Source organism: Pangasianodon hypophthalmus, chromosome 24 (assembly GCF_027358585.1).
Source record: "Pangasianodon hypophthalmus isolate fPanHyp1 chromosome 24, fPanHyp1.pri, whole genome shotgun sequence".
Classification (NCBI taxonomy): domain Eukaryota; kingdom Metazoa; phylum Chordata; class Actinopteri; order Siluriformes; family Pangasiidae; genus Pangasianodon; species Pangasianodon hypophthalmus.
This window is the reverse complement of record NC_069733.1, coordinates 15949907-15968275: the sequence shown is the minus strand read 5'-3', so window position 1 is coordinate 15968275 and position 18369 is coordinate 15949907. Positions and strand designations below refer to the sequence as shown.

General features: G+C 38.1%; 1 protein-coding gene across 1 annotated transcript in view; it reads left to right on the top strand.

Annotated features, from left to right (window-relative positions):
- scarf2 (scavenger receptor class F, member 2) overlaps window positions 1-18369 on the top strand; it is a 37060-nt gene that overhangs the window by 9990 nt on the left and 8701 nt on the right. Inside the window, exons 2-9 of the mRNA XM_026931363.3 lie at window positions 3519-3577; window positions 4554-4655; window positions 5323-5842; window positions 6017-6235; window positions 6335-6463; window positions 9736-9839; window positions 12893-13007; window positions 13727-13851. Coding sequence (XP_026787164.3) covers window positions 3519-3577; window positions 4554-4655; window positions 5323-5842; window positions 6017-6235; window positions 6335-6463; window positions 9736-9839; window positions 12893-13007; window positions 13727-13851 — 1373 coding nt within the window. The remainder of the gene's footprint in view (window positions 1-3518; window positions 3578-4553; window positions 4656-5322; window positions 5843-6016; window positions 6236-6334; window positions 6464-9735; window positions 9840-12892; window positions 13008-13726; window positions 13852-18369) is intronic.

The following is an 18369-nucleotide window of genomic DNA, read 5'->3' as shown; positions in this document are numbered from 1 at the left end:
AACTGTGTTTCACTCTACAGTCCATACAAATTACAGATGATGTTGAATAAAAATGATTTGTACATTAAAGTGTCCAGTTGGTGTCTTAAATGTCAGAATACCTAAACAATTCAGTAGCTGTGTGTTGTGGTTGATTACCAAACTGATTAAGAGATGAGCAATAGTATGAGGAGCAGCAGACATTTTTAAGATTCACAAGACAGATGAAGAGATTGAGATTCTGTGGGATGATCCAGAATTTTCTCTCAGAAAACACTGTTCTCATAATTCTTTCTTTGGCTTGGATCTTCCACAAAGCATTTTCAGGACATTTCGTTCAGTCGGTTTGAAACTGAGGTCTGGGACAGGGAACAGTGAAACTAATCTCATCAGTATGTGGCCTTATACTGAACCTCTCCGTCATCGTCGCATGATCCCAAGCGGCCATCACTTCAAACGGCACTGCATAGTTTACAGGGGCAGCTGCTTAACAGAATAAGGGACCTCTAAGAAACAAGCATTTGCTGTGTGCATGTGTGAATGTCCATCTGTGTTTCTGTTGTATGTGTGTGTTATTTGAAGCATCCGCCATCGTGTTTGAGAGAAGCCACAGATGGTAGCCAGACGTCTCGTATATTCTGTGTGAACCACACAAACGATGAGACATAGAAGATCACTCAGGGACAGATTTGGGTCAGAGAAACAGCAACATCTGCACATGCTAGCTTTTAGGTTTTTTTTTTTCCACTTATGAATGTTGTGAAAGGCAAATGTCTTCCTGATTAGTTTTTTTATGGCTTTGTCGCCTTTGTTAACATGGTTTCAAATGCCAAGAACATCTGTGATATTAAAGGACTGCAAATTAATATACATGAAGAATAGGCATAATTTTCCACCAGATCAGAAATCACATAATGATTGGCAGTGACATTTTAATAACAACATAAAAAAGCAATAGTGGTGAAGAAGAAAGTAGAACGCTGATGTATTCTTGAAATGGAGGCCTAGATGGAAGCAAATGCAGGTAAGGAGCCTTAAAGAAAAAACCAAATCCAAATCAGCAAACAAGTTCAAAATCAGGAAACAGGCACGGGTCTGTAGATCAGCAAACAGACTAAACTAGGCAAGGCAAAATTCAGAAACAGCAAACAGGCTGTGTCAAAAACCAGAGGAAACTACAATGAATTAAGGCTTGATAACATCAGATGTACAAGGACAAAGCTGAGCGCATACTTCACAACCTGTATGTGACTGAGAGTCTCTTATAAAGTGTTCGGTGTGTGTGTGTGTGTGTGTGTGTGTGTGTGTGTGATTGTGAACAGGTGTGCTCAATCAGAAGCTGAGTGACTGTGAACGAGGGAGCATGTGAGTGATCTGCAGAGTGTAGTCCGTAGTGGCCATGTTTGTAGGCCAAGGTGTCTGCTGGGAGTTGGAGTCTGTGATTTGCTGTGATATGACAGCACTTGTATTTGTGCTTTTGTGCATGTTGTATATATTTTTAAAGACAAGTGGCACTTGTGGCTTCAAGTGGAAAAATGAGGTAGAATTGTTGGTAAAATTTAGAACGTGTAAAGGTTCTTTGGTTAATAATAAAGAGTTTGCCAAGAAGAACCCTTTTTGGAAGCTAAGAACCCTTAATGATCCAATAAACCCTTGAACCCTTGAAGAACTATTTTTTAAAGAGTGTATGTATTAACTGAGTATGTGTGCATAACAAACCCAATATTATTGGTCATTATTTTCTTCTTAGTACATTGAACCTGTCAGGCTTAAAGGCTTTTCGGTTGTCCCTCTGAGAGAACCCTTAAATGGTCAACAGTAAAGTGTTTTCCTGTTGGAAAGGGTTCCAGGCAGACTCCTTTTTTGGAAGCTATGACCCCTTAATGATCCAATAACCATTAAAGAACCCTTGAAGAACTCTTTTAACTAAAAGCGTATGTATTAAACATGTGTAAGTGTGCGTGGTACTCCAAATTTGTTAATTGTTTTCTTCTTAATATCTAGAACCTGTCAGGCATAAAGGTTCTTTGATTGTCTCTCTGGGAGAACCCTTAAATGGTCTACAACAGCTTTCTTATTAGAAACTGTCCCTCTGGGAACCCTGGAACCCTTAAATGGTCTACAACAACTTTCTTATTAGAAATTATTCCAAAGAGGCAAAGAACTTTTTTTTTTGAGTGTGTATGTGGTACAAACTCTAAATTACTGGTCATTATTTTCTGCTTTATACATAGAACCTGTCAGTCTTAAAGGCTCTTTGGTTGTCCCTCAGTGAGAATCCTTAAAGGATCTACAACAATATGTTTTCCTATCAGAAATATAAACATTTTTTGCAAGCTAACACCACTTAATTATCCACTGAGTCCTTAAAGAACCCTTGAAGAACACTTTTTTTTCTAGAGGAGTATGTATTAACTGGAACCCATAAATAGTCTACAGCATTTTTTTTCCCCAGAAAGGTTTCCAAGTAAAACCCTTTTTTGGAAGTTAACATTCTCTAATTATCTAATGTACTCTTAAAGAACCCTTGAAGAACCTTTATTCTAAGACTGTTTGGATTAACTGGATAAGTGTGTGTTACAAACTCTAAATTATTGGTATTTATATTGTTTTTAATAACTAGAACCTGTCAGTCTTAAAGGTTGTTTGATTGTCACTCTGGAAGAACCCTTAAATTGTCTACAAGAAAGTGTTTTCCTATCAGAATGAGCTCCAAGTAGAACCTTTTTTGGAAGCTAAGAACCCATATTTAACCCATGAACCCTTGAATAACTCATGTTCCAACCATTGTATGTATTAACTGGGTAAGTGTGAGATACAAACCCAAGATTATTGGTCATTACTAGTCAGGCTAAAGATTGTTTGGTTGTCTCTTTGGGAGAACCTTTAAATAGACCCTTAAATAGAATCCTGCAACAAGCTGTTTAGAACCCTTTTTGGAAAATCAGACCTTTATTTTCCAGTGAATCCTTGAAGAATCCTTTATTGTAAGAGTGTATGTATTAATTGGTTAAATATGTGGTATAAATGTTTGGTAATTACTGTCTTCTTAATATTTAGAACCTGTCAGGTGTTTTAAATTTAGCTACACTCTTAGAAGAAAGGGTCCTTCAAAGGTGTATTAAGGGTTCATCGAATAATTAAGGGTTTTGTTGCAGGGATCCATGTTGCAGGGACCAACTGAATATCCCTTAAGGGTTCTAAGTTTTCAAAGCATATAGGATCACATCTCAAGTGGCACAGCAACAATGTGTATTAGCATGTAACTGCCTGCTAAGACGCTGATGACACTGGCAGCTACTGTATAATTAACTAGAGACCTATTACAGTAGTAGTTGTGGATGTCTAGGGTGACTGTTGAAGATCGTGATTTGTCCAGCCACTCTGCCAACCCCTGCTCCTTTATTTAGATTTGTACATGGTATTACATGACGTGACCTTCTGCTTATATAACCCTGCCCACCTATATTGTAACCTGTCTAGAAAAAATGAATTCACTCAAGTATGGACGAACTTCATATATTTCTCTTTCTCTCTAGGTCTCCGGGGTTTGCGTGTTGCAGTGGATGGGCACAACAAGGAGACGAGTGTTTGACACGTAAGAACTTTCCATCTTGCTGAAACCTAAAATCAGGGATATCAGAAAAGCAGAATTAAGACCTAGCATCAGAATGGTTTGGCAGCATGTTGCTTTATTAGTGATAGATAGCCTAACACATGTGGCACATATGTGGAACTCAAATGGCCTGCCATAGTGTAGTGGAATAGGGTATCATTCCAAAAAAGTGGATAAGTACTCTGATTTTGGCTCACACTGGAGTTATATTTGGAACGTGAGTGAAGCAAAACACAGTCTGAATATGAAGAGTCATTGGAAATCCCTGATTGTGGCTTAAGATGACATGCTGGGTTTTTTTCGCTTGCACATTTAAAAACAAAAAATAGTCTAAATAGGAAAATGTGGAACTTGTATTTCCATCTAGTTCAGTTTTCACCCATTTGCAACATTGCGTTGATGACAGTAAGAGTAAATACATCAACTTTACTGTGCTCAAAAGTGCCAACCTGAAAAAAAAGTGCTGGGATTAAAACTGGTTCTTCTTCTGACTGGATGTTTGTTATCCAGCTCATATTAACAGCAATTAAACACTCATTGGTGAAGGGTTTTAAAATTTCATTAAAAATATTGACCTTCATTTTATGAAATATAAATGTATAATGAATTTCAAAGTATTTATGTATGTTCATTCTGTGATTGTGCTGTAAAACCTGTTTTATTGTACTGTTTTTTTTTTTTTCAAAATTAAACTTAAACGAGGATGAAAAATGAAACAAAACAAGGTTGCATTTGACAACATAAACCAAGCACCATCTAACCAGACCATTTAATAAACTGTGAAACAGTTTAACTAGCTGGGTCTCCCAACTTTGAGTTTTTGATAGCTAATTCCCACCCATCAGCTCCGTAGGCCACTTCCCAAAAATTCTGGAATTTTGTGCAGTAGAAAATGGCCCTAGGAATTTTGTTTGTTTATTTCAAAGATATTCTCACTCCAATCATGTTTTGTCACCAGCTCTCTGCGAGGGCAATTTCACTTGCAAGGAGAACGAAGTGTGTGTCCGACCAAACGAGTGCCGCTGCCGTCATGGATATTTTGGAGCGAGCTGTGACACCAGTAAGAGACCATTTTGTGTTATGTCTTCCTTCCTACACAACATTTTCAGCATTCTTAGTAAATGATTATGGATGGCACAGATGTTCACCATACCATCCAAAATAGAGAGCAAAACAAGTCTGTTTTGTGTTTATATTCTCCATGTTTTTGCTCTATAATCTCATGAAATAATGTATGCAATAAGTAATCTGTTTTGCGAGTATCTGGACTGAAACAACTCCCAGACACTCAAGTCTTCTTGAAATGTAATTTTGCTAAAATGTTGCAAATGAGCTTGGTTTCAAGAGTAAAATCCTTAAAGTTACTTTGAATGCATTAAATTAAATATATGGGTTGATCCCATAGTGTAAAAAGTGTAAAAATTGTATCTGCAGTAATTTTACAAAAGTTAAAAAAAAAAAAGATAGCAGGAAGCTAACCATTAAATTGCAAAATCTGAATGTGACAAGCAAGTGTTACTGTGTAAAATAAGAGCCAGTCATGTTTCAAAATGTGTATGTAGTCCATGCAACACCAGATTACCAAGGAAAGTGGGTGGATGCATCTAAAGCTGGGGCAGCTTCCAATTTATATACTCACGCAATATAGGTCTTCAAGTGTTGGGTGACTTGTAAGCAGTTCAAAGTATACTTCATAGTTAAATTAAAACATCTCTCTACACCCATAGAGTGTCCTGCTCAATTCTGGGGTCCCGACTGCAAAGGCAAATGCACGTGTCACCCTAACGGCAAGTGTGATGATGTAACAGGCAAGTGCACATGCCACCCAAATCGCTGGGGCGAGAACTGCGAGAAACCATGCCCATGCCAGAAAGGCAAGTGTGACCAGGAGACCGGCAAGTGCACGTGCCATGCTGGCTTTTGGGGTCCGCACTGCAGCAACAACTGCTACTGCAGCCTAAACTCAGTGTGTGACCAGAGCTCAGGCCGCTGCCTCTGCTCTCCGGGGTGGTATGGGCGCAACTGCGGTGCCCAGTGTGCCTGCAACAACTCACCTTGTGAGCAGTTCACCGGCCGATGCCAATGCCGTGACCGTCTGTGGGGCCCAAACTGTGAACGCTACTGTCAGTGCGTGCACGGGAAATGCAACCAGGCAGATGGCTCTTGCACCTGCAAACCAGGCTACAGGGGCAAATTTTGCAGGGAGCCGTGTCCTGCTGGGTTCTACGGGCAGAACTGCAGGAACAAGTAAGGAGAACAGTTCCATTTGCTTTCCCAGTATTGTTTTCTCTTGCATTTTTCAACTTGACTACACTAGTATATATGGCTGCATGGCAGAGTCCAGTAGAACAAGCAATGGACCAGTTGGATTTGGGTTTCTACATTGGGCAATGTGATAAGCTAAATCTCTTCTTCTTGCAGATGTGGTCACTGTAAGGGTCAGCAACCCTGTAAGGTCACAGAAGGACGCTGTGTTACCTGCGAGAAAGGCTGGAATGGCACCAAATGTGATCAGATGTGTGCACCAGGCTTTTTCGGAGAGAACTGCAAAGACGAGTGTCCACCATGTAAAGATGGCCATTATTGCAACCGCATCGATGGGAAGTGCTCCCACTGTAATCCCGGCTGGATCGGAGATCGGTAAAAACAAATAGTTTGTTGATACATTTATTGGTTTTTGGTTTGTTTCTTTGTTTGATGAATTATGAGAAATAAATTATAACTTCTCTCTGTCTGTAGCTGTGAGGTTCGCTGTCCCAATGGCACCTATGGGGAGAACTGCGAGAATGACTGCAGCCACTGCTTTAATGGAGAATGTCATTTTGCTACAGGAGAGTGCCTCTGTGATCCGGGCTTTTACGGGACTTTGTAAGTGTCCAACCTTTTGTAAAAATTTTCATGAAAGTGTCATCGAAAATATTGGAAGTCAAATATTTTCTCCCAATTCCCAGTTTACCAAAACTAATTCCCACAGTCCAGATTGGTCTCAATGTTTTCAGTTATGAACAGCTCATTAGCTGGGTTTCCCAATTTTCAATATCCAATAGCAAATTCCCACCCACTAGCTAGGTCTCCCAACTTTCAATTTCCAATAGCTAATTCCCACCCATTAGCTCGGTAGGCCAATTCCCAAATTCCAATAGCTAATTCCCGTAGACTATCTGTGCCTCCCAATTTCCAATTTCTGATAGCTAATTCTCAACCATTAGCTGGATAGGCCAATTTCCAAACTGTCATGTCCAATTCTAGCAAGGTCTTCCCTATTGCGCAACAGCTAGCATCTTGCAAGAGTTAGGATTTCTTTGGCTTCTTTCAGGATATATGAAGACAGTCTTGCGTCTTTGCGTCTCCTTTTGGACAGTCAGGAGTCCAGGAAATTAAACTGAAAGGAATGCTGAGAAGGGCAACATACTGTACATTGGGGAATCAGGAGGACAATAGGAAAGAAGTTTGTGATTTTAGCAAATACTTTTCTAACTAGAAGATTGGCTTATCATTCTGAGATGGTACATTCACATTCCATCACAGAAACACCATCATAAATGTCTTGCCATGTCTGCTTTGGATGTATCCCAAACCACACATCCAATTCAGTATATGGGTGAGGAGTTGTTTTCAAATAATACAGCCATTGTGGATATTCTGTAACCTCTATTGTTTGGACACCATCTTTTGTGGTGAGTTGTGGGATTTCATAAGTGCACTGCATATTCTCCACCACAATTTCATAAGCGATAGATATCAAAATGGCGGACGCCAAAAATAGAGCCCTATAAACTGCCAAGTGTATGGTTTCAGACAAACGGACAGAGAAATTACATGTCAGACTGCAGGATCCTCACATTTCATGTTGAATTCTGTAATCATGAGTGACAGTTGAGTCCATAAGACAACCCCTGAAGGTTCATTTACTCTGGTGCTTGAAAGTTTGTGCATAAATATGACCTAAAACATGATCCGATTTTCACACAAGTCCTAAAAGTAGATAAAGAGAACCCAATTAAACAAACGAGACAAAAATATTATACTTGGTCATTTATGTATTGTGGAAAATGATCCAATATTACATATCTATGAGTGGCAAAAGCATGTGAACCTTTGCTTTCATTATCTGGTGTGATCCCCTTGTGCAGCAATAACTGCAACTAAACATTTCCGGTAAATGTTGATCAGTCCTGTACATCAGCTTGAAAACTGGATTATGTTTTAGGTCATATTTATGCAGATACATAGAAAATTCTAAAGGGCTCACAAACTTTCAAGCACCATTCTAAATTCTAAAACACTAGGAAAATCTTACCATTCTAAAATTCCCGAAGATTTTCACATTCCAAAAACCCTTTTTTATATTCTAGAACCTTTGACAGTTTCTTCCTGCCATCCTATATATCCATACAGGTGTATTGCCATTCTGTATCCTCTGAAAGTTATTGGCGTTCAAGAACTCTGGAAGAATCTTCCCCTTCTATATTCCCTGAAGGCATATCTTGCCATTCTAGAATTCCTAAACAATTCATATTCTCGAATCCGTGAAGTAATCTTTCCATTGAAGGACCATTGACAAATCGGTCCTCGGTGTAGGATTCCTGATGAATTTCCCTATTCTTGACTCCTTTAGGGTTTATTTTCATTATAAAATCACAGGAAAAGTCTTGCCATTTTTGAATTCCCATTTTTTAAGTCAATGAACGTTTTCCATTCTATACCTGAAAGTATATTCTAGAACCTTCTAGAACCCATCGTAGACTTCCTGTAGGTGTCTCCTGGTTTGTCCAAATTGCAACATGAATTGTGAGTTAGTGTCTACAATATGGGAAGTTAATAATATAGCTAGCTAATCACAGATGCTAATGATTTGTTTAGCTAGGACTAAACCTTTTATACAGCCCAGTGAAGGTGGAAATAACACAAAACTGACAGGAATATTGGTGTGTTGGTAAATTATCTCACACTATTGCCATATTCAGAACTCAATTTGGAGTTATCAGAAAATTTAGACTTAGAAGAAATGAATACCAGAACAGTGGGCCATTCGTTAAATCTTTTTGTAAACATGTTAAAAATCTTTTTGTAAACAGGGTGAGCACAAGCCCGTGTGAATGTACAAGCCCATGTGCATAAGATCACTGAAGGTTTTTCTTCCATTATAAAATTCCTAAACATTTATTGCTATTTCATAATATGTGCATGTTTTTCCACGGCTCCAGAGGCGTGGAACGCTGCATTCCATGAAAGCTTGTGGTTTCGATGCGACTCAGCACATTAGCAGATTACGACCTCAGCCAGGATGTTTGTTGCTAAAATGCATGTGAACAGACCATTTCTGTCCCATTTCATGTATATGTTTATAGAAGAAACAGGCACAAAAACACTAAGGATTGAAATCAGATCAGTGAACAAATCCAGTATGGAGCCGTTTTCTCTGTGGGAAAGAAAATGTGCGAAAGAGTTCTGAAAACATCCTGACTGGGGCATTTAGCGACTAATTGCATTGAAAGATTAAGTGAATTAGGGGAAAAAAAAAAAGTCTTCTGTTTTTCTCCAGCTTATCTGTTTAACAGAAATGGCTGATTGGCACAAATCACACAGTGTGTTTATTAAAGTTAGACCTTTACGAAATGTTAGGAAATGAGACCAGTTTGCCAAGCAGCATTTTTTCCAACAGAGCAAGGAGGTTGATTGTAGCAGCTCCTAAATTCCATCGAGAAAGTCATAAAAACTCAAACTTGGGTCATGCAAAGTGAAGAAAATAAGGGTTTTCTCTCGTTCTCCTGCTGTTTCCGTTGTTTCTGTAATTCACATATAATCAATCACTGATGTGTAAAATCATTTTATGTTGGATATACTCAGTTCTGGAGTTATAACAGGTGCAGATGTTATTATACCGTCAGATTGGAGATATTTTTCCATTAATAACAATGTCGTACACCTTCCATAAAAGCAAAGACCGAACAAAGTTATGGACGATGTGATATTTTCCACATACGCTGAATGACTCAGTCACGTTCGTGTTATGAGAGTCTTGCTGACGTATACATATCCTTGGCCAAAGTTAAACATGTTGTTTAAAGCTTCTCATTTTTACACTCATTACTCATTAGCACTTTCATTGACTGTTTCTTCTCTTTTCCTTTTTTCAGTTGCAATCTGACCTGTGAGTCAGGCCAGTTTGGGGTAAACTGCGCACAAACATGTCCTTGCCATGATAAAAGCTGTAACCCCGTGTCTGGAGCCTGCAATCTATGTAAGAACAACCTCCCATCTCTCTCTTTTACTTATAATCTGTGAGAAAATAAGATGAATAAGCCTGGGATAGTTTGGTATGACGTTTGTTTTGGAGACACAGGAGTATTCTTGGAGGCTTGAGACATACTTGTGGGGTCTCACATCACTTGTTTTTTTTCCATTGCGTCAAGGGAAATGAAGGACGTGGTGTGTTTTCTAATGCAGAGGGCAGACTGGGTCAGCTGCAAGCGTTTAAAAAAGTTCAGATGTTTAAAACTGTGAATAAACTAACACTAATTAAAAAAAGGTTGTAGGGCACAGTCTGAAGTGATCAGTGTGGAATGTGTCAATGAACTAGTTACATATTTTCAAAAGAAAGGAAGAAAGAAAGAAAGAAAGAAAGACATAATACAAGTCAGGAAAAAAAGAAAGAAAGAATATAAATCAGGAAAGAATATAAATATGGAAAGAAAGAAAGAAAGAATCTAAATCTGGAAAGAAAGAAAGCTTGTAACCAATCAGTTTTCTAAGAAACTACTTAATGCCAGTAAAAATTCTCACTAGAATGTTGTGATAATATTGAAAAGTGTATAATCCTTAAATCTAAATTAGAGTAAACTGGGTTTTAATAACTATCAAGTGACCTTGACATAACATGAGTCACCCTGAAAAAGTGCCATAACAGTCATATGTCAACATCTCTCTATCACAATTTGACACTGAAATGGTGGAATAAGCTTTTATAAATGTTATAAAGGTTTATGTCAGTTTTCAAGAAGGTCTTATGCAGGTGTCATGTAGCCCTGTGTTATTTGTCCTTAAATAAAGTTACCAGAAAGTGAGATTAAAGTGGTTATAGTTGATGTCCTTATGACAAGTGACATCATTATAAATTATTCTGTAGGTTTATGTCAGTTGTCATAAAGTCCTTATGAAGGTGTCATGTAGCCTGTAAACTGTGAAGAGATTAGGCAGCTATGGTGACATGAAAATGTAATATCAACCCATGGTTATAGTTGATGTCCTTATGTCAGTTGTCGTTAAAAAGGCTTATGAAGGTGTCATGAAGCCCTATGAACACTATCCTTAAGTAAAAAACCAAAATCTGTGAGAAAAGATTAGGCCTCTGTGGTGATATGAAAATGTAATATCGGCCCACGGTTATTGTTGATGTTCCTAGCGGTGTAGAGAATACTGACACAGAAAAAGGAAGGTTTATTTCAGTACACGTGAGTCAACGTTTCTGGTTGAATGCAGGACATCACATGAGTCATCACCAACCAAGCTGTGGATTTGGTTTATTGCGAAAGAGGGGAAAAAAATTGGACAGAATTAGCGATGTTTTGAATTTCTGTGTGTAGTCCACGATGGTCCATAAGCGCAAAACATATTAACAAACCAGAAACAACAACAAATTCAGAAACACCTCAACATTACTTCAAAACGAAACGTGTGCACATGCTCCTTTCTGATTGGACACGGGGTATGACTATAACACGGAAAAAGATTTCCGCTTTCTCAGTCAGTTATCTAGCTAGATAGCAAAGATGATTTATTACAGTTACTTATGTTATTGTAGTGTGGAGTGATTCTTTCTTCTAAATAACCTGGCTTTCTTTAGGCAGCTTTTTTTTTAGGCATACTCACATTAATGTTGTGCAAAGTTGACAGCATGTCTAAAATAACATCATATAAATCCTCCTGATAAAAAAAATAAGCACAAGTAGAAGCACCAGAAGATTCGTTTAGGCTCTCAGATTGACGCAAGCTCTAGCCAATCAGCAACAAGTATTTGATGTTCAGTTAGGACCTCCCTGTTGTGTTTTTTTGGTTTTGTTGTTGCGTTTCCAAATTAGCTGGTGTTGTTTTTGTTGTTGTTCCCAAATTTGCTGTTGTATTTTTGGTTTTGTTGTTGTTTCTGAATTTGTTGTATTTTTGGTTATGTTGTTGTTTCTAAATTTGATGTTGTTTTTCATTTTGTTGTTGTGTTTCTGAATTTGCTGTTGTGTTTTTGGTTTTGTTTCTGAATTTGTTTCTGAATTTGATGTTGTGTTTTAATGTTTTAATTTTGCTGCCGTGTTTCCAAATTTGCCGTTGGTTTTTGATTTTGTTTTTGTTTTTTTTTCAAAATTTGTGGTTGTGCTTTTCATTTTGTTGTTGTGTATTTTTTTTTTTTGTTTTGTTGTTGTTTATTCAAATTCGTTGTTGTGTTTCCAAAGTTGCTGTTTGGTTTTCTGATTTGCTGTTGTGTTTTTGGTTTGTTAATGGGCCACCGTAGCAATCACATGATTTATCTTTACTTTCAAGCTGAAGTATCCCTGCATCAAAAACATCTTAGAAAAGCTTTGATAATGTCAAACATGAGACTTTTCCTAACACTGAAAACAAAGTTTTATGGCTGAATGAAACACAGCTGTTGCTAGTAACATGCGTTGTTAGGAGTGTCCGTGTGTGTGTGTGTGTGTGTCCTATGTAGGTCAGTATAGTAGACAGCTGCAGCCTTTAGCATGGCTGCCCTAATGGCGTTTCCAGAGTGGTGTCTGATTTTTATGGCTGTGTTTTTTGGCTCCCTTCCTGCTTTAGCGAGAGTGAGTGCAGCTTCTCATGGAGGAGAGAAATACTACAAAAGAAAAAGAGAAATGGGAGAGCGAGAGAGGCAGAGAGAGAGAGAGAGATAGAGAGAGCATAGATGAAAATTAAGAAAACAAAGTAAAAACCTTGTACAATAGACAGACAGGTAGATATAGTGTAGGTCAGTAGAGGTTTTTTAGTGAACGTCAAGCAAAGCTTATTATAGCCACCATGTTCAAACAGATGGTAAAGCTTTCCTGTAGACAATCAGAATCTTAACCAATTAGACATACTTATCCTGTTAGACAAATCACCTAATCACAAATGTGTATGTAAATCATAATCACTCTCGACTGCACACGCTATGTAACTGTTGCACTGAAGCGTTTTGTGTGTTCCCAAATATTTTCCTTGTAGCCAGTAGTTAAACCAAGTCCTGTCCAATTCCTGTTGTTAATCATACAAGTCCCTGAAGTTTTATTCCTTCCCCTCTTTCCTTAGATCCTAACCAGCGGATGGGTGTGATCGCTGCAGGCACGCTGGTGTCCTTACTGCTGCTCATCCTGCTCTTACTGCTCTGTTGCTGCTGCCTCTGTAGCAACAAAGACCGCAGTAGGTACGTTAATGAGCACTGTCTAATCAAACACAGATCTAAGTTGTTCCATCTCATCTAATATCACTTATGCACTACAGGCTGTAGAATTCGTAATTCTATAACAGCAGCTCTGACAGTAGTGCCAAGTGTATTGTGGTGACATTTATTTAACGTTTTTGGAAAGAGTCTCTAGTGTCACCGCTTTCTAACAGCCAGATATAAAGCTTTAACTTTGAGAAAGTCTAAGGGCAGATGTTGTGTTTTCCAGTTTCTCAGTAACACAAACAGCTGTAAGCTGTCTTTTTAACTTCAAGAGAGAAAAAAAGAGAGGCTGGTGAAAGAATAACTGTTTATAGCTGTTAAAACATTGTGACAAGTGATAAAATTAACTGTTTTGTGAACATTCTACACCAGTAAATGTAACTATAAATGGATAAAAATATGGCTGGTCATTCTCTAATAAACAAAAAAATAATAATTGTTTTGAAATTGCTGTGATAACCACCCCATCATTAGTTCTTTTCCTATAAGAAATTGGCCCCAAGTGTTTTATTTCTTACATATTTGACCCTGATCTTCTGAATAATTCACACAAATTATTTTTACTTGCATTTTTTTGTAACTAAAGAAATACAAAGCACATTGGCCTCAGACTGTTGGACCACACAGATGCACAACACACAGCAGCCTGAAGTGTAGAGCTGATTGTTTTGTCCTCAACACACATCTTGTGTCTACAGTTCAGACCGGGAAAATTCAACCAGCAGTAAGAAGGCCAAGAGGATCCTGTGTGGACGATTTAGCCGAATCAGCACAAAGCTTCCCAGAATTCCCCTGCGCAGACAGAAACTCCCCAAAGTCGTCGGTATGTCCACATTCTTCATTTGAGAAATAAACAGTACCAGGCTGAATGTGATATCTTGAAGATATCATTAGGATACAGTAAGAAGAGCAAAGTCATTTGTTACAGTAATTCTAGTTAATTCTAATTATGGTAAAGGCTGTGTGTCTCTTGTTGGGTTTATGCTAGGATCTAAATGTCTGAATCCACTATCAAGGGGATGTTTTTTATGAAACTTCATGTAAACCCAAATTTTCCCAGATGTAGCAGAAAGCATGCATAAACCTTTTTGAGTAATGCTTTACATTAAGGTTCCTTTAACTAGCATTATTTACTGCATTAGGTAGCATAAACAAAGAAACAAAGTTAAATGCTGGGAGACCTCAAGTCTGAATCCTGGCGATGCCACAGCCGTTCATAGCTGGGGGACTAGAGATCTGTCTGGGTGGGAGAGATGGCACTGTCTCTCTATCTCCCCTGTCAATCAAAGAGACAGTAGCCAATCACTGGTGTCTGTGAGCTCATGTATGTGGAAGAGGGCAGATAGTGCTTTTCATCGAATGTCCTCAGAGAAAGTGCCCTGTGATGCAGCATGAGCTCAAAAAAATGGCTGGCTTTACGTGTCTCTGAGGAAGCATGTGTTAGCCTATCGTGTGCTGGGGACAGCTGATTGGTGGGTGGAAATTGGCAAATGACCAAACGGGAGAAAATGGGGTGTGGGGGGGGGGGGGGGGGGGGGGAATTACAGCATGTTACTACATGCTGATAACTTTCCGAACTCTGGTCACAAGGTGTAAATTAAAACTTGCTGTTTAGCCTCAGTTCTGAATTTTAATCAAGATGTTCATTGAGGTGTTGTTTATAAGCTTCATTTTACTCATTTACTCATTTATTTGGTTTGCTATAAAAACAACGTCAATAAATACAAGTGTTAGTTACTTGTGGCGTACTGATGAAGTTTGTCTGTATTAACTAATGCATTAATGTCAGTAATGTCAGTTAAGGGTACATAAAACACTACCTCTTCCGAAAAAAATTGTTTTAGAAAAGTTAGTGATAGTATTATTTTTATTCTTGCACCTATTTATCAGTTAGACCAAATTTCACAAAAATGTTCAAATGTATATTTACTTTATTTTTCTTCACTAAGCCAACAAACAGCAAAGCAAAGATTATTGTGGCAGTGGGGGCGTGGTCGAGTGTCGGCTGTGGACGGAGAGGAGGCGGGTCAAACCGGCGGGTAACGCGTGATGATTCTCAGTATGCCGAGTTTCGGCACCTGTTTTTCGGCACCACTTTTGGTTTTCAGCAGTTTTATTTTATAAGCACGCACACATACACACGCACACACACGGCTCTGTGCTGGTTGACTTTCTCTCTCTCATTCTGCCTCTCCTGGAGGCCACTGAAAGCACAAAGAGACACAAACAAATCACCTTTCACTGATCACACACAGGTGAGAATCATCACGCTTTACCTGCCGGTTCGACCCGCCTTCTCTCCATCCACAATTATAAAATTGCAAATTTTATTCACTTCATGCAACATAAGATACAGTATTTAAAAAGTGATGCAATGTAAATACTTTTATTAATTATTATATATTGTTATGCATTTACAATGAAGTTACATAATTACATAAATAAGTTAAACAATTACATAAAACACTCTCATAAAAATTTGTGTTTGCTTTAAAAAAAAAGACTTCATGTTTGAATTGACTTGTAATATGACATTTAAAATTTAGACAGTTATACTTTAATTGGTAGACCCTTGTATGATATTGAAATACATATCGGAATATTTATTACTGTTGCTTTAATTTTACACAGTGCACAATGATAGCTTTTGTCAATATTAATGATTTACACCTCAGGTAGTAGGCATTTTATTATTCTTCCTACCGCATTTAGGAAAGAATAACAAACGTGTTTTGACTTCCAGTTACTCAGAACGTGATGTAATAGTGTGTGAGAAATTTAATCTGACAAAATTGTGTTAGTTTTTCATAACTGATGAAATAAAAACAGTACACTCAGACTTTTGGACCCTACCGTAAGTACAACGTGTCATTTTTCATAACGGTTAGCAGCCCATGCTTTCCTTTTTTACCTCTCTAATTTGAGCCTATATATAAATGGTTGTCTTCATGATGGACATGTTGTTTTACTTGCTTAGGCTTAAGTACACAGTGCTGTTTTTATTAATAGCCATCCACTGTGGTTCTTCTTCATTGCTCTGGCTCAGTGTTATTTATATAAACTGGATTAGTTTACTTGGTTTTACTGTGCATGTTTGTGGGATCCGGTGTTCTCGACTGATGTGCTGCCACACGTCTCACGCCATGTCGCCTTACGTTATTGCTACCAAACATTAATGCTCCTCTTCTTTCACTGTTTGATCTGAGACCAGCGGTAAAGTGCTGTCGCTGGGTTAAAAAGTGAACCGTGGCTACTCGATCAGGGTCTTGTTGCTTTCATTTGAAAGGAATGCTCTCGGTACCGGTCTTATTGCTCTTGGCTCCCTGCAGTGCCGCGTGTCTGTATTATTCTGAGTCCAAACAGGCACTTTTTCTCCTCCAGTTTCTTCTCTCATTCCCCTATTCCTTATTAAAACCTCTGTGGTTCAGAGCTCAGGTTCTGAGTGGTCCTTAATCAAAGACGCTCCTGTTTTTGCCAAGACGGAACCCCTGTGGTGAGCTCTTGTGGTCTGCGTGATGCTGGCAAACTGGCTGTTAAGAGGGTTTTTTTTTGGGAAAATTAAGGTGTCCAAATAAACATCTCCAAAATCTTGGACGCTTTTAGTGAAGCTAACCAGTATTTTGCACTTTTACCCTCAGTTTGAAGATGGGGACATCTTAAAGTTTCCGTGTAGAACCCAACACTCAGTTTGTAGTTACAGCAACCCTTTAAAGTTCTATGTAAAACCCTACAGAAGAGGACATTGGTATCCCTGTAGAACTACAAAGAATACACTCTTAAGGATAAAAAAAAGGTTCTTTGGTCTGATACCATAGAAAAGCCTTAGGTTCCTTAAGGAACTTTTTCAGGGATGTTCTTAAATAAGTTTTTATTGGTGTGACTAGGAACTTGACAATTCTACCATATTTCCCATCATAAATTTTCACATCATAAATGTGTATTGGACTTTTGAATGGGTTCTTGTGGAACCAACAAAGTTTTCAGGCAACCAGAAGTGTTTCTTCTATGGCACTGAAACGTTCTGTCATTTTTTGTATGTAATGGAGGCTTTATTATCTAGTTATGGTTCTTTATCTATCCCTTATGCTTTGCGTTCCTATACATTCATGAAAAGATGTTATAAGGGGTTCTTTAGAGCAACACCACAGAGGAACCATTTTTGGTTGCCAAAGAACCTTTTGATAAATTGGTTTTAAGCTTTATTTTTTTGGTGTTCCAACTAACTGCAAAACCCCACAGCTCTACTTCCTTTTGTTCTAGACTGCCAGGGTGATTTCCTTTGGCGGTCCTCCACTCAGTCATAGAACCATGGTTACTTACATAACCTTCAGTTTTCACCCCATAAATATCTTAATTAATAATAATATAATAATAACTATTCACCTCATTGGAGCACCAATGCAAACATACTTAAAAATCGTGCAATAGGAGGTTCTTCAGGCAAGCAAAAGTAGTTCTTCTATGGCATTCCTCTAAAGGACCATTTCTGCTGGCTTTATTTTAAGAGTGTACCTAAGGGGTGTGTTTTTTTCTCTAATTTTGCTGTTTCTTCAACTACTCGGTGTACTTCATACATCCAGAATTAAGGTTTCCATAATGGATTCTTTAGAGTAACACCGTTTTTAGTTCCTTAAAAATCCTTTTGTTAGATATTTTGGTGTTTTACCACAGTGAATGCAGAATTCCACCAATTGTCCACCATAAAGGTTTACATTATATGTATATTTTTTGATTATTCAGTTCATTGTGGCACCAACAAAAAGAATAATCCACCTAAAGATTCTTTAAGGAGCTTTGGTTCTTTCAAAAAAATTGAAAAACCCTTGGTTCATTTGGAAAAATGGTTCCTCTATGGCATCAGACTAAACAACATTTACTGCATCTTTGTTTTTAAGAGTGTACATAATGAAGGATTTATTATGTAGTTGGGCTTTGTTTCTTTAACCACCGCTTGTGCTTCTTTGACATTCTCGTATAGACTTTTTATTACCGTAGGCATAAAAAAGTCCAGCAAAATGTTTATTGCATTTACATCACATGATGGCTTCCAGCCTAAAAAGATAAAACTCTCTGAAAGTCACGCAAAAAGTCGAAAGCTTTAAAAAGCCCCAGTGACACAGCATCATGTGCACATCTATTATTATGTCTTGTCATTTCCTTTTTCCTGCATGGACTATTCTCCATTCAAATGCATCATTATAAAAAGGTTTGGTCATGACTAATAATGTTTAAACTCTACAGACTGGGTTTCATTTAACTTGCAGACATGTTCATGTGTGGCCTGCAGACAAGTCACAAGCCTGTGCTGGATACTAAGGCCAAGATTTGCCCAAAGTCATTT